The sequence below is a fragment of the Nycticebus coucang genome, chromosome 5 (assembly GCF_027406575.1).
Source record: "Nycticebus coucang isolate mNycCou1 chromosome 5, mNycCou1.pri, whole genome shotgun sequence".
NCBI lineage: Eukaryota > Metazoa > Chordata > Mammalia > Primates > Lorisidae > Nycticebus > Nycticebus coucang.
In genome coordinates this window covers 30,815,052-30,831,234 of record NC_069784.1, presented here as the reverse complement: position 1 = coordinate 30,831,234, position 16,183 = coordinate 30,815,052, and the positions used below count along the sequence as shown (strand labels likewise).

Sequence of the window (16,183 nt, the reverse complement as noted above, 5' to 3'; positions counted from 1 at the left end):
CCTTACAGTAATGAGTGAACTTCCACAAGCTCTATCAGTTTCCACAAGAGCTGGTTGTTAAAAAGAGTCTGGCACCTCCCCCTTCTATTGCCATGCCATCTCTGCACAAAACAGCTCCCCTCCACATTCTGCCATGAGTGGATGCAGCCTGAAGCCTTCACCAGAAGCAGATGCTGATGCTTGTACAGGTCCTTTTCTTTATAAATTACCCAGCCTTGGATAGCAATAAAAATCAAACTAAGACAGTAACTATAGTTAATAATTGTTAATAATTGCATTGTTTACTTGAGATTTGCTAAACATCCTCACACCTCTAGAAACACACACAAAATAGTAACTATTTGTAGAGATGGATTTGTTATTTAATTTGATTAAGGTAATCATTTCACAATGTATATGTAGCTCAAATTATCACATTCTACATACATATAATTTTTATCAATCATATGTCAATAAAGCTGGAAAAAAGATTTTTAAGAGGAAAATACAGATACATAAGAGAAAAAGGCAATATGAATATAGAGCATAGATCTGAAGATGCTGGCCTTGAATATTAGAGTGACAAAGTCATCAGTAGCTGGAAGAAAGGAATGGACACTCTCCTGGAGCCATCAGAACGAGTGAGGCTCTGCTGATGATTAGATTTCAGCCCAGTGATAACTGATTTTGGATTTCTGGCCTCCAGAACCATGAAAGAATAAACTGGTGTTATTTTAAGCCACCGAATTTGTGGTGATTTGTTACAGAAGCCACAGGTAACTCATATAAGCTTTTATTAAAAAAAAATTAATTGTTCCCTATGTCTATTTGAGCAGAAAGCATTAAATACCTTTCAAAGGGAGACTGGTTAAAATTATATTTCCATACTTAAAAAAAAATCAATTAGGAAAATTGGGTTATACTGACGAGTGCCTAGAACAATCATTGCACATAGTATGCACTCAAAATATTTCCTAGGTAAATGCCTAACTCAGTAACAAAAGAAAGATACCACATAAGTGAGAAATTACTCTCATAATCCTCTCTAATGTTAAAGCCAAAGCCCATCCACTTTGTTCACAAAGCTAAATGTTTAATAATATTTCCATAAGGAAGATAAGGGCTTGACCAATGTCACAAAGTAATACTTCTACTGCTTACTTTAGAAAGCTTCAATTTCTTTGCTATTAAAAAAGCCATAAAAGGTGGCTAACACGGGCGGCACCTGTGGCTCAGTCGGTAAGGCGCCAGCCCCATATGCCGAGGGTGGCGGGTTCAAACCCGGCCCCGGCCAAACTGCAACCAAAAAATAGCCGGGCCTTGTCGCGGGCACCTGTAGTCCCAGCTACTCGGGAGGCTGAGGCAAGAGAATCACTTAAGCCCAGGAGTTGGAGGTTGCTGTGAGCTGTGTGAGGCCACGGCACTCTACCGAGGGCCATAAAGTGAGATTCTGTCTCTACAAAAAAAAAAAAATAATAAATAAATAAATAAAAAGGTGGCTAACACCTGTAATCTTCCCACTTAGAAAGGCTGAGGCAAGAGGATCATTTGAGGCCAGGAGTTTGATACAGGCCTGAGCAAGAGCAAGTCCTCATCCCTACAAAAAATAGAAAAATTAGTTAGGCATGGTGGCACTTCCTTGTAGTCCTAGCTACTCAGGAGGCCAATACAAGAGCATCACTTGAACTAGGAGTTTGAGAAGGCAGTGAGTTATAATCATGCCTAAGCAACAGAGTGAGACCCTGTCTCAAAAAAAGAAAAAAAGCAAAACAATGTACAGATTGTCACTATTTTCACAATCTGTTTTTATAACTTCAAATAGTAATAACATATAAACAAATATAAAGCTTATAAGCCAGAAAAAATTCCCAAGTTCAAGTTTTTTGTCCATACTAGACTATTCAAATTGACTCCTTTATTATTGCCCAGTCTCAGATATACTGCACGAGTCAAAACATGTGATCCGAAATCTATTTATATGTAGAAATTCAAACACAACATAATCATTCTATAAGACAGAGTTGGTCCTCAATCATGAACATTAATAAGTAGGTTTCAGCATTTCCCAACAATTTTTCAAATGTTTAGGTATTAAAGCATACAAGGTTAATCAAGAATAATATTTAGCTATTTAATTCAGCCTGAGCACAAACCTAATAACTGAGCGCCATAAAATGTTTTATGGTAGCATTCATAAATGATAAAAATTTTAGGAAAATGTGAAAATAATTTCATGGAAACTTAATAGAACATATAGAATGAGCAGGTTTTTATAGGTTTATGATCTGACAAACTGTCAAGAATTTAAAATTTTTTTAATGCTAGCAGTGGGTTGTACTTAGATGATTAATGGAAGATTATCCTCCCCTAAGAACAAGAGTCCAATATTAGAATTCAAATGCTGTATAGTTTTGTTTTTTTAACCACCATACTATCTAAACATGAATTTGCAACCCCTCCTAGGTAAACCTGTTACTAGAAAGTGATATATACTATCGGCTTAAACTATATATGGTAGAATAAGAATACACATTAATTATGCTTATTCAGTGTTTATTATTCAAGTCTTTTTTTTTTTTTAGAGACAGAGTCTCACTTTGTCACTCTCAGTAGAGTGCTGTGGCATCACAGCTCACAGCAACCTCCAGCTCTTGGCTTAGGCGATTCTCTTGCCTCAGCCTCCTGAGTAGCTGGTACTACAGGCACCCACCACAACACCCAGCTATTTTTTGTTGCAGTTTGGCCAGGGTCGGGTTTGAACCTGCCACCCTTGGTATATGGGGCCAGGGCCCTGCTCACTGAACCACAGGCGCCGCCCTATTGTTCAAGTCTTATGAACTCTGCCCTCCTGATGGGGACAGGCTCAGACACTCTCAACTCTAATCATACTCCATACAATAGATATCTTAATAAAATATAGATCTAATCATATTCCTTCCGTTTGTAAAGTTAACTGACTCCTTACCAAATAGATAGAGTCCAAACTCCTTCACATAGAACAGCCATCATAATCTAGTCCTAATCTAAACTTCCTGCCATAAACTATTACCTGTCTCAAACACATTCTTTCCAGCATTCTCTGAACAAATATTTCTTTAAAAAAAAAAAAAACTCTTCTCCCTTCTCTACCTAAGGCCTGGGGGCCACATGCTGATTTTTTTAGGACTTTTTTGCTTATAGTGTTGGATATTGTGAAAAGTATGCATAGACCTTTTTTTTTTTTTTTTTGCTAATCAGCTTTCGTTAGTGTTTGTTATTTAATGTGTGGCCCAAGACAATTCTTATTCTTCCAATGTATAGAAGAGGAAAAAAAGTTTGCTTCAGACTTTTACATATCTTACAGGACTTGAAACACAGGTATTCTCTTAGTGAAGTGTCCTAAGGCCTCCAAGTGGACTGAATCCTTCCCTCTACTAAGCTACCATGCATTCTTGCAAATATCCTTTATACCAGCGCTCATAAAGTTTATCAGACTAATTTGTTGACATACCTACATTTCCTTCTTTTCTTGCACCTCCTTACCAGCACGTGTCATACAGTAGGCATTTACTCTAAGTTGGATTTCTAAATGGATAAACTCCACAATATGTAAATCCTCAGAAGGGGTGAATGATCTCTTTATAAATCTCTGTGTAGGACGTAAAAGACATATGCAAACCCAAAACTTGTTATCAATAAATGTTTTCTAATAACTATAACTACACAAAAGAAATAAATAAAAGAAAATTTAACACTACAAGTTTAATGGACACTATGCTAGCTGAATTATAAGCATAATCTTCTTTAAATTTAATTTAATATATAAAAGGAAATACATGTTTCATTTGTTCCATAGATTAAGATACTAAGGTTCTAAGATATTAAGCACATGGGTTGTCCTGCATAACACAGCAGAGCTCAGATATGAACTAAGACTTCTCTTGGTCAAAATCCATGGTTATTGCAGTAAAGCCTGGGTTTAAGCATGCCTGAGTATTAGAGGGTCAGTCACCACAGTATATAAGAGTATGACTCTGGTCTCAGTCTGAGTTCACATTCTGTCTCTGCCACTTAATAACTGCAGCAAATTACTTAACCTGTGTCTCTTTTCCTCATCTATAAAATGAGGATAAATAATAGTATGTATCTCATAGGATAGTTATGAGGATGTTTATGTATCTCACAGGATGACTATAAAGTATATAAATCAGATAAAGTGGTTTTTATACCATAATGCCTTATTCATAAAATACCTTTATAAGACCTACTCATGACAGAAAAAGCTACCAGAAATGCTGTTTTAAATTAACTTCATAGCACATATGAATTTAGAAAAAAACCTTCTTATCCAACTTTCACAGAAAAAAAACTAGGCAGAGTAGATATAAAGTTCTAGAGTCCTATGTGGACACTTTCCTAGCATTTTATCTGATATGACCTAAAAGTTTCAGCTTCAGCTTAACTCTTAATTTCTACTATAAGACCTGACCTAGCATACCTTTTCAATGAAAATTCTTATCTCTAAACATACAGCAACTTATCTTAAAACTGGTTCTTTGGTTTCATTTGAGATGGTATCTCTAATACAGATTATAAACTAGTAAGAGTTCTGGGTAAACAGTCTAGGTAGAAAGGCTAGTTTCTAAAATCATTTTCAAATTTATATACCAAACACTCTAAGATTTACATAACAAAACACATTAAAAAATAATGATTAAAAATATATAACCATTATCTCCTTTACTAATGGACAATTAAGTTGAATATAATTAGCATGCATTTGTTTTTAAGAGGATTAAAATCTAATGTTAGGCTATCAATTCATATTGATCCAAACTTTAATAATAAATTCTTACCCACGAATGACATACTAATTGCTAGTTTGATGATACTCACACTGTTTCAGTTACCCAGACAGTTGTAGAATTTACTCTAATTAAATCTCTGGCAATTTCACACACAAAAAAATTACACAGTTAATTAACATAAATAGAAACTTCACTCTCTAAAATTTTCAGGAAAGGGAAACAAGTGCAAAAGATACACTTCATAGCTACTAAATTATAAGATTAGGTTTACAACAGAAATTATTTCCATTGATTGTATTATTTATCTAGTCATTCATTCAACATATTGAGTTCCCACTAAGTAAAAGACATGTCCATTTCGAATACAGTTGAGGCAAATTGGGTACACTAGTGGGCATCCATAATTCCAGTTACTCAGGAAGCTGAGGTGGGTGGACAGTTTGAGCCCAGGAGTCTGAGATCAACATGGGTGATGTCTACATAGTAAGACCTCATCTCAAAAAAAAAAAAAAAAAGTATATATATATATATATATATATATATACACACACATATATACACAGAGAGAGAGAGACAGTATATACACACACTGTGTGTATACATAAATAACTGAAGCAGCCTAAGGAGTGTATGAAGGACTGAAGACAAATTATTTGACTTGTTTGACCTTCAATATAATGTATAAAATGGAGGTGATAATAACTGTCCTACCTCAAAGACTCAATACATAAGAGGGAATGAGGTACTAAAAGAAAAACACTTTGAAATATAAGATTATTAATAAAATCTATAGTAAAGTTATACCACAACTCAAGAGTTAATTAACAGTTAATTTTGGATCCAGGAGCACTTTAAGAGATTTTGATTGTTTCACTGTATGATTTAATGCAGGGATCCTCAAACTTTTTAAACAGGGGGCCAATTCACTGTCCCTCAAACTGTTGGAGGGCCGGACTATAGTTTAAAAGAAAAACTATGAACAAATTCCTATGCATACTGCACATATCTTCTTTTGAAGTAATCACAATCACACCACCTCATGTGGCCCGCGGGCCAGAGTTTGAGGACCCCTGATTTAATGTAACAAATGTTTTTTAAGAGTCTAATAAATCATGATGTGCTAAAGACTTTAAAAGGCACAATTACTTTCCCTAGAAAGCTTATATTCTAATAAGGATAAGAAAACTCCCAAATAACAATGGTAGGATGCAAATTTAACAAGTATTGTAAGATTTATAAAGCTCAGAACACAACAGAAAAAGATCATGGTAGATTTCAGAAAGCTTCAAAAGAAAGAGGTAGTATTTAAGGCATTAAAGAGTAAATGCAATTTCTACAAAGACAGTAGGGAAGACCTTTCTTGTAAGAAGAAAGGATGTAAGTAAAGACCAAGGCAAATGTGTATATAGCATGTTCAGAAATTAAGAGTTCAGACTAACAACTCCAGTTTGGCTAAAAAATAGGATATGTGGAATAAATAATAATAATTTATTATTATTATTGGCCAGGTGCGGTGGCTCACGCCTGTAATCCTAACACACTGGGAGGCTGAGGCAGGTAGATTGCTTGTGCTCAGGAGTTCACGACCCTGTTTATAAAAATAGCTGGGTGTTGTGGCGGGTGCCTTTAGCCCCAGCTACTTGGGAGGCTGAGGCAAGAGGATCACTTGACCCCAAGAGTTTGAGGTTGCTGTGAGCTATGATGCCACAGTACTCTACCAAGGATAATAAAGCAAGGCTCTGTCTCAAAACAACAACAATAACATTATTATTTTTATATTTTTGGAGACTGAATCCTGTTTTGTCACACCGGCTACAGTGTATTGTCCTTATCATAGCTCACTGCAACCTCAAATTCCTGGGCTCAAGCAATCCTCTGGTGCCCAGCACATGGATAAAATAATAATTTTTATTTTTATTTTTTTGTAGAGACAGAGTCTTGCTGTACCGCCCTCGGGTAGAGTGCCATAACCTCACACGGTTCACAGCAACCCCTAACTCTTGGGCTTACATGATTCTCCTGCCTCAGCCTCCCGAGCAGCTGGGACTACAGGCACCCGCCACAACACCCGGCTATTTTTTTGTTGCAGTTTGGCCTGAGCTGGGTTTGAACCTGCCACCCTCGGCATATGGGGCCGGCGCCCTACTCACTGAGCCACAGGCGCCACCCAAAATAATAATTTTTAAAAGTAAAGGATCATATTGATTTTATTGGAGTCATGGACAGTCTCAAATTCTAAAGAGCTCTGAATGCTAAATAAATTAAAATTTATTCTGAAGCCAATAGAGAGTCACTGAGTATTTGATAGAAAAATGACCAAAGAATGGCATAAGACCTTTGGCTTTACAAAGCAGTGTTAAGGGGAGAGACTGGAAGGTGGCCAGTCTGAGGGGGAGCAAGTCCAGTTGGGAAGTTATGGCTACTGCTTACAATGAGGAAAGAAGTGCCTATTTAGCTTAGAGACAGTGAGAATGAAAAAAGGAAGAACTCAATCTGAAATGCTTAAGGAGTAGAATCAACACATAGGAGGAAAAGTAGGCTCAGAAATGTAAATTCAGAAGTCATTCCTTAAAGGAAACAAACTTAATTTACCAGTGAAAGCGAGTAAAAGCTAAGTTAGAAACTACCAAATTTCATCTTTACCAAAGTCAAGTGTTGATTTAAAAAAAAAAAAGATTTACTTTTCAAATACTGCAACTAAGAAAACATAAAGAGATTCAGTCTTCTACTATAAAGCAAGGAAATGCTAAGTAGTTTACTAAAGCAAGGCCCATTACTACCTTTAATATTCTTCTTTAATTTGAAACAAGCCTTCCTAAACTAAGACGTGCTTTAGTTGGTTTAAATAAATGTTAATTAAAATCGGTCTTTTCTCAACACTTGGAACCTTCCCCCCCAACACACACACACACACACACACGCACGCACGCACCTGTTCTGATGGGAATCTCAGCCCACCGCAGACCGCCCCTCTTTCTAGCCTTACCAAGGGCAGCCTTTCTATTTCGCGAAGTCCCCGCGCCTTCTGGAGCGCAAGGTCCAGATCTGGTGGCTCCGTGCCTCCCGCAGGATTACACGGCGAGCCTGAGGCATGCCCGACCGCCAGACTGCCCACTGTCATTTCGCTCTGCCCGCCCGGGACTGAGACACACACTGCCGTTTTCACTCTCTTGACACACCCCTCTCCTCAGGCCCTTTTCCTCCTCCACCTAGCACATTCCGCACGCAGTCCGTCGGAGTTACAACGTGTCACTTCATCTGCTCCCACTCCAATTTAGCTCGCACGGTACTCCAGGTCTCCGACGCCGTTCCCTTCACCCACCGCAGCCCCCATGCACGCCTCCTCCTCGGGCAGCTGCCCCGACCCGCCCGCCGCCGCTGGCCTCCGGGCGCCCGCCCTCCCCCGGAACGCCCCGGACTCACCTTCCGCGCAGCGCCTCCGGCTGCGCGCACCGGGGGCGGCAACTCAGCTCCGCCGGGTGCCCCAGGCTGCCGAGCGCTCCGGCTCCTCCGCGACCGCTGACCCGCAGCGCCACCCGTTCCCGCCGCCGTCGCTGCCGACAGCTCGGTGCAGCCCAGGCGTTTCCGGGTTCCCGCGGTCCCGTCCCCCAAATGCTCCGGCTTCCGCCTCGGCTCGGGCAAACGCCGTTCCCGGCTTGGCTCCGGCTGCCCCAGCTTGGCACTCACCAGCTCGGTCTCTAAGGGGACGCACCTGGGCTGCTCAGCTGGCAGCCCCCGGTGTCCTCTTCCACCTGAGGGTGACCGCCTGGGGCACTGCCTCCTGCTGGACACCTCCTGAGAGGGCTAGGCACTTGGGGTGACTCCTGCCGCGGCAATCTGCGGGGCTGTCCGTTTACAGAGTGCCACGGTGTCCGGCTGCAAAAGGAAGGGCAAAGTCCTTTGGGGCAAAGGACCCAGAGATGAGCTGGGAGGAGGATCTGGAAAGGAAAGGAACCGGCTCATAAACAGGACACCTACCTGAAAACAAACCAGATTAGCTCTGATAAGGGCTGCCAACCAGTAGTCTGCAAGAAGACTTCTTCCACTTCTCCCACCCTGACTGAGACCTTGAGACTGAGGGGAACCCGAAGTGGTGCCCCAAATGGGCCTAGGGCCATTAACCAGGAGAGGGAGGGGAAAAAGAGAAAGCTGGAGCCAGCGTCCACCCCTTCCTGGTTTCACGGATCCCTTACACATCACCCTTTAAAGGCCTTCCAATATCTTTTGTTGGAAACCCTCCAACTTCTATAATCCATTCTGATGATGGACAAGCTGAAATTAGTATTCTAGGTTCAGTAGAATCATCAAATAATAGAGCAGGATTATCCCTTTCCTATTAACACAATGCTGCTATAAAGTATGCCTGTTTCTACACTGCAATGGTTAAAACCATGTTTAAGAGAAACATACTTAGGAAAAAGAGAAAGTTGAAAAATAAAATCAATTAACTGAGTTAATTTTAATTTTTTAAATTAAATTTTAATTTTAACTTCAAATTTATTTTAATATGATCTCCAGAAAATTTCTGGATGGTGAAATATATAGTAGATCTTAATATATGTCCAATTTTTTTGAAATTAGATGTGCCTGATAACATGATAATAACAGCTAGGCACCATTCTAAGGTCCATTTATATACAGACACATCTCATTTTTTTGTGCTTCATTTCATTGTGCTTGACTTTGTTGTGGTCCACAAATGCTGCCTTTCTTACAAATTGAAGATTTGTGGCAACCTTGGTGCCGTATTTGGAACAGCATGTGCTCACTTTCTGTCTCTGTCACACAATATTCTATAATTCTTGCAATATTCAAACTTTTTCATTATTATTATGTCTGTTATGGTGCTCTGTGACCAGTAATCTCTGATGTTACTATTTTTAATGTCAAACAAAATGATGGGGAATTACTGAAGGCTTGAATAATGATTAGCACTTTTTTGGCAATAAAATATTTTTAATTAAGGTGTGTACATTGTTATAGACATAATGCAGTTGACCACTTAATAAACTACTGTATACTGTAAACATAAATTTTATATGCACTGTGAAACCAAAAATTTGTTTGAGTTGTTTTATTGCAATATTTGCTTTGTTGTGGTGGTCTGGAATTGAACCTACAATATTGCCTAAATGAGAATGTGTGTGTGTACACATACATACATTAAAAAATAGTAGGTAATGAGTAAATATATATAGTTGTAAGGGGAAGGAAAGATTTAAAATATTTTAAAAATACACCAGCAAAAAAAATACATCTTATGGTTTATATTCTTTACAAAAGAGAAAGACCTTTGAATTTGTTCAGAAAGCTCTAAAATATTAAAATTAGAATTTGTAATAATTACAAAACCATAACATTCATTTTGGTACCTTGAACAGGCATGAAACGGAAAATGACCAAAAATCTGTGCAAAGAAAAACAACAATTAAAACAAAAGGCCAAGCATATACAAACCACAACTGATAATGTTAAATAAAAACATGAGCCCCAAAGGCGAGGACTAAAATAAAGTAGTACTTTCATTAGCCTTTCCCAGCTTTATAATTTATCCTTCGATAATACTGAACTGCTTTGAGTTTCCCTGTATATACCATTCATAGTTCCATTCCTTTCCTCACGCTGTTGAAAAAGTGTAGAATACTTTGCCACTACTCCTTCATAATTGTCATAGCAGGCCCCACTCAACTGTTAATTCTCTGCTCAGATATCATCCCAGACTTGAAACATTCTTTTTTGTCTCCTTCCTCTGAACTCCACTCTGCATTCCCATAGCATATAGAGGCATCCACGTGTATCTAGGTAGTTGTACTTACTTCATTGTATTGTGATTCTGTTTTGTATTTACCCTCTCCTCCCAATACTTTCCTTGAGGTCAGTGCTATCATATTTATCTTTGGCTCTCTAGCTCCTAGCACATGTTAGAAACTCAATAAAAATTTCCTGAAGTGAACTAGACTGGGTGGTAATGATGAGACAACAGACACTACAAATGCTCACCAGGGCAAGAATTTCAGCTGAGCCTGAACTGTAAATCTGGACGTCCAGCATCTCAAGTCAGTATCCACAGTCTGAAGCTCTATTGATAATAACAATCCTATCACCCTTAGTAGTTAGCCTACATTATCTCAATTAACTCAAACATCAGTCCTATAAAGTGAGCTTAGTACCTGAATTTTACAGAAAATGAAATTGAGGTTTACAGACATTAAATAACTTACTGTGTTTCCCATATGTTCCTTATATGAAAGATAAGCCTAGGTTAAAATTTTTGTCTCCCTTTAAAGTGCATATTTTAAGCACCACACTTAGCTGTCAAAGGAAGAAAACATGGGACAGAAGAGGAAAGAGCATAATATACAGAAATGTAGTAGACATGGCTGAGTGCAGTGGCTCACACCTGTAATCCTAGCACTCTGGGAGGCTGAGACCTCAGGATCCCTTGAGCTCAGGAGTTCAAAAGCAACCTGAGCAAGAGCAAGACCCCATCACTACAAAAAATAGAAAAATCAGCAGGGCATTGTGACAGGTGTCTGTAGTCCCAGCTACTCAGGAGGCTGAGTCAAGAGGATTGCTTGAAACAGGAGTTTTAGATTGCTGTGGGTTAGGCTGACACCACAGCACTCTAGCCTGGGCTACAAAGTGAGACTTGAGGAGAGGAGAGGAGGGGAGGAGCGGGGAGGGAAGGGGTAGAAAGAAGAGGAGAGGGGAGAGAAGAGGAGAAAAGAAAAAAAGAAAGTAGCAATAGAGGTAAGAAGTATCAGTGAAGAACAGAGGCAACCATGAAGGAAAAGAGAAAAACAGCAATCTGGGACACCAGTCAGAGGACTAGTTTTGGCTTCTCTATCACAACAGATTTTAAAGGTAAAATTTTGACACTCTGAAGATAGCCAAAGCTGGTGGCGCCTGTAGCTCAAGCGGCTAAGGCACCGCCTTGCTTGGCACAGCTCAAGCAGCTGTCAGGTTCAAATCTGGCCCAGGCCTGCCAAACGATGACAACTACAACCAAAAAAATAGCTGGACGTTGTGGTGGGCACCTGTAGTTTCAGCTGCTCAGGAGGCTGAGGCAAGAGAATCGCTTAAGCCCAGGAGTTTGAGGTTGCTGTGAGCTGTGACGCCACAGCACTATACCCAGGGCCATAGCTTGAGGCTCTGTCTCAAAAAAAAAAAAAAACACAGCCAAAGCTGGACATGATGGTGCATGTGTGTAGTTCCAGTTACTTTCAGAGGCTGAGGCAGGAAGATAGCTTGAGCCCAGGAATCTGGTGCCGCAGGGTGCTATGATTGTACTTGTGAGTGGCCACTGCACTCCAGTCTGGGTAATGTAGTGAGACCCATCTTGAAAGGGAAGGGAAAGAAAAGAGATACAGATAAATGAGATCAAGAGATCAGTCTAAGGGCTCACAAGAGCCTAACAGAACTATGTATGTCAGTGATACCTCCTTAGGGTTGCTAGTGAAATACAGAAGACCTGTTAAATTTGAATTTCAAATGAACAATGAATAATTGTTTTGTATGCAATATACTTAAAAATTCATTGATTATCAGAAATTCTAATTCTGAATGTCCTATATTTTTATTTAGTAAATCTGACAACCCTATGGAAGCCATGAATGCATTATAATAATGGGGGTTCCCTATGGTACCCAAGAGAAATTAAGACCAAATCAAAGTATACAGTATTTGGTAAAGTTTACACTGCAAGCATTATGCATACAAAATGACATTCCCCAGATTGGTATCTTCAGGCAGAGCCAAGGCTGGTAGTTTAGGGAGTTGAATGGCTTTAGGTAAGAGGTTGTTAGAAGACCCAGCAGGAAATAAAGACAAGACAACACAGAAGAAAGAAAGAGGCAGGGACTATGGTGTCAGTCCTTTGTAAAGGCTTTCTATCCAAAATGGTCAAAAACCCCAAAATTCAGTTCTTAGAGAATTGAGCCTCAGGTTCCCACTTATCACTTTACCAAATATTTTGTTCCTATACTATTATAGTTCTTAAAACTATTGAGTTGAAATTACAGCTCATGAGCAGGAAAAACCAGTCTGATGTTTTAGGCTGCCAAATTACACTAGTTGAATCTGGCTTGGTCTTGTTCTTCAGGGAAAGGAACCTAGACATAAACCAGGCTGGAAAGGATTGCCAAGGATTATCTGCCTGTCCATCATTTGCTTCCAAGAGGAGTTGAATGAGGTTACTTCCAACTGCCATGTGATCTTTTCATTCAAAGATGGATCTTAGAGTTTAACACTCTATAGAGCATCTACAGATTTTAAATGAACTTACTTCTTATTCATTTTCTCCTTTGGCCAAAGAAGGGTACTTCAGTGGTTTCTACATGGCTTTTCCTATTATAATAGACTGATTTTTAAAGTTGGGGCCCACGGGATATTTTCAGGGAAGGGAGGTTCTCTCTTCCTCTGTACTTTCAGAAACTGGGGAAATTACTCTGTATGACTGCTTCCCTGTGGGGCTGGTTGATCCTGATCAAAGCTTCAGTTCTCACTTGAAGCTCTAAGTCTGTTGCTACCAAGTACCAATGAGTTGGTTTTATCTCAGCGTCGGGGTTAAATATAAATGAAAGCATTGGGGATTCCCCTTTATCTTGTGCAATAACCTGACAAAAAGACCAAGGTTCCTGTGTGGAAGACTAAGAGAAAAGCGCACAATATGTACAGTATGTACTTGTGCTGGTAAAAGGACCTCTTAAGTCCCGGAATATGTGGGGATGGTGCCTGCAACTCTAACAAAGGTGGGCTTCTATTCACCAGTCTTAGAATACGTTTGATTATGAAGTTCATATGCAATTGGATTGCGCTGTTCACCAATTATTTAACACTCTCTACCTTAGGGCACTTCCTAAAGTAGGTTGCACTTCCTGGCTCTCTTATGGTTGGTGGGACCACATGATTAGTTCTGGCCTGTGAATTATGATATTTTGTTTTGTTTTCAGACAGAGTCTCAAATTTGGTGATATGTGTCACCTCTGGGCCAGAGCATTAAATTGCCAATTTGTGCTGTCCAGAATTCTCTTTCTCTCTGCCATTGAGTCTGGCAATGTGCATGACTATGATTGCTTCATCAAATTGTATCCTAGAATGAGGAGAGAGAAGGAGAAGACCGCCAGTAACATCCAATAAACACACAGCATGAACAAGAAATATGTTTTTATTATTTATTTATGTCACTGAGATTTGGACAAAAGTGAGTAGATGTTGATTAATTTAGAAGCTGATAGCTAGAGATGAACGTATTTTAATAAAAACATGACTTTTATGGCATTGACATAGGTGTCAAGTAAATAGTAAATTGATTTTATTAATAGAAACTGGAAGAATGATAATCCATGTTATGCTAGCTATGGGTAACTATGACCTAAGGCCCAGAGGATAGCTTGAGATCAGAAGTTTAACACCAGCCTGAGCAAGAGAGAGATCCTATCTTTACAAAAAATAGAAAACTTAGCCAAGTGTGGTGGCACACACCTATAGTCCCAGATATCTGGGTGTCTGAGGCAGGAGGGTTCCTTGAACCCAGGAGTTTGAGGTTGCAGTGAGCTATGATGAGCCATTGCACTCTAGCCAGGGCAACAGAGCAGACTCTCAAAATAAAACAAAACAAAACAAAAAAGTAAGACCTGCAATAACTTGAAAGTTAAATAAAATAAATGAACCAAGTAAGCTTGCAGCTCCAGGAGAAGAATTAGAAAACAAAATGTTACTGGCACATGTAGGTTAATGTTGGCTGTATTTGACAAGACATATCATGAAAGATAAGTATTCAAAAAATAATTGACTATCCTCATTAGTATAGTGGTAAATAAAAAAATAAAAAAGAATTGACTAATTTGTAAGCAAGAATGGAAAAGAGTAAGAGAACATAGAAATTCAGGAACTTGCAGGGCAAGAGTGTGGCAAATGCTTTTCAAATAGAGGCCTTTAAACAGAAAAAAAAACTCTTAGAACGAGGCCCATAGTTAAAGACCAAATCAAGCATATCTCTGTCATTCCTTTATGTCTTTAAAATCTCTAAATGGATTGAAATGTCACCCAGTAAGACCTTTAAATTTGATGAAATGGCTCATTAACAATAGAATAATGGGATTGTTCTTTCACTAAGCTTGATGGTCTCAAGGTACCAGGAATTAAGTACTATAGATAGATAAACAGAGATGAATCAAGGAAAAAACTATGGGTGTGAGTACTGGTACAGGAAGCTGATTGTAATCAAATAGATAAGAAGCCAGTAATCTTGACAATTGTGCTGCCAAAGGAACCAAGAGTCTGGATAAGACTTAACGTATCTCCCTCGTCTCCAGCCCTCTATAAACAGGTAATGAGCTCGGGACATTGTTTAGTCTCCAAAGAGGACATATTCTCTAATGTCTACTTCCAATATCACTAAAAAAGGTGATATAGGAAGGACTCTCTCCCAGAAAGTCAAGTAACCTAGAGAGCAATGAATTGGGAAATCCCTTCTAGACAGAAGAATTAGCATCTAATTCAAAGGATATTCCCAACACCCACAGTAGTAGGACCTCGCGATATCTTGCCACTGACCAGTTCTACATTCCTTTTTACGCTGAACAATATTCCATTGTATGGCTATATACCACATTTTATTTATCCGCTATCCATCAGTAGACATTTGAGTTGTTTCCACCCTTTGAGTATTGTGGATAAATGTTGCTGTGAACATTTATATACAAGTATCTGTTTGAGTCATTGTTTTCAATTCTTTTGGGAATATGTCTAGGAGTGAAATTGCTGGACCATAAAGTAATATTATGTTTAATTTTTAAAGAGTTGCCAAACTTTTCCCAAATGGCTGTACATTTTACATTCTCACCATCAATGTACAAGAGTTCCAATTTCTTCACCTTCTCACCATCATTTGTTATTTTCCATCCTTTTTTATTATAGCTATCCTAGTAAGTGAGAAATGATATTTCATCGTGATTTGGTATGGGTTTTTTGAAACAGGGCTCTTCTCTGTCATCCGGGCTGGAGTGCAGGGATACAATCATAGCTCACTGAAGCCTTGAATTCCTGGACTCAAGCAATCCTGCCTTAGCCTCCAAAGTAGCTAGGACTACAGGTACTTACTGTCACATCCAGCTAATTTTCTTTATTTTTTGTAAAGTTGGGGTCTCATTATGTTGCCTAGGCTGCTCTCAAACTCCTGGCCACAAGTAATCCTCCCACTTTGGCCTCATCCCACAGGGCTGGGATTGCAGGACTAAGCCACCACACCTGGCCCTCATTGTGTTAGGTAGATTATAATAGATCTAAGGGACATAGTAGGTGCTTTGTCTTGGTGCTGCCTCAAGCGATTGCCTCACCTGGGAAGAAGGTGTCCATCACCTTAACTGTTCATCAAAGCAGTTCCATAGTGACATCTGAACCATAAAGAGGGCCCA

General features: G+C 39.3%; 1 protein-coding gene across 3 annotated transcripts in view; it reads right to left on the bottom strand.

The window, feature by feature from the left end:
• Positions 1-8,474, bottom strand: part of SLC35A3 (solute carrier family 35 member A3) — a 54,574-nt gene extending 46,100 nt beyond the window's left edge. The window contains exon 1 of one of the 3 annotated variants that reach the window (XM_053592099.1): positions 8,190-8,474. Coding sequence is in view for 1 of the 3 variants with exons in the window: in XM_053592098.1 (XP_053448073.1) it covers positions 7,753-7,887 (135 nt within the window). In the remaining 2 variants the exon portion in view is untranslated. Of the gene's footprint in view, positions 1-7,752; positions 7,890-7,975; positions 7,995-8,189 lie in introns of those variants that run through there. The other 2 variants (XM_053592101.1, XM_053592098.1) reach the window with 2 other exon arrangements.
• Between the last annotated feature and the right edge of the window lie 7,709 nt (positions 8,475-16,183).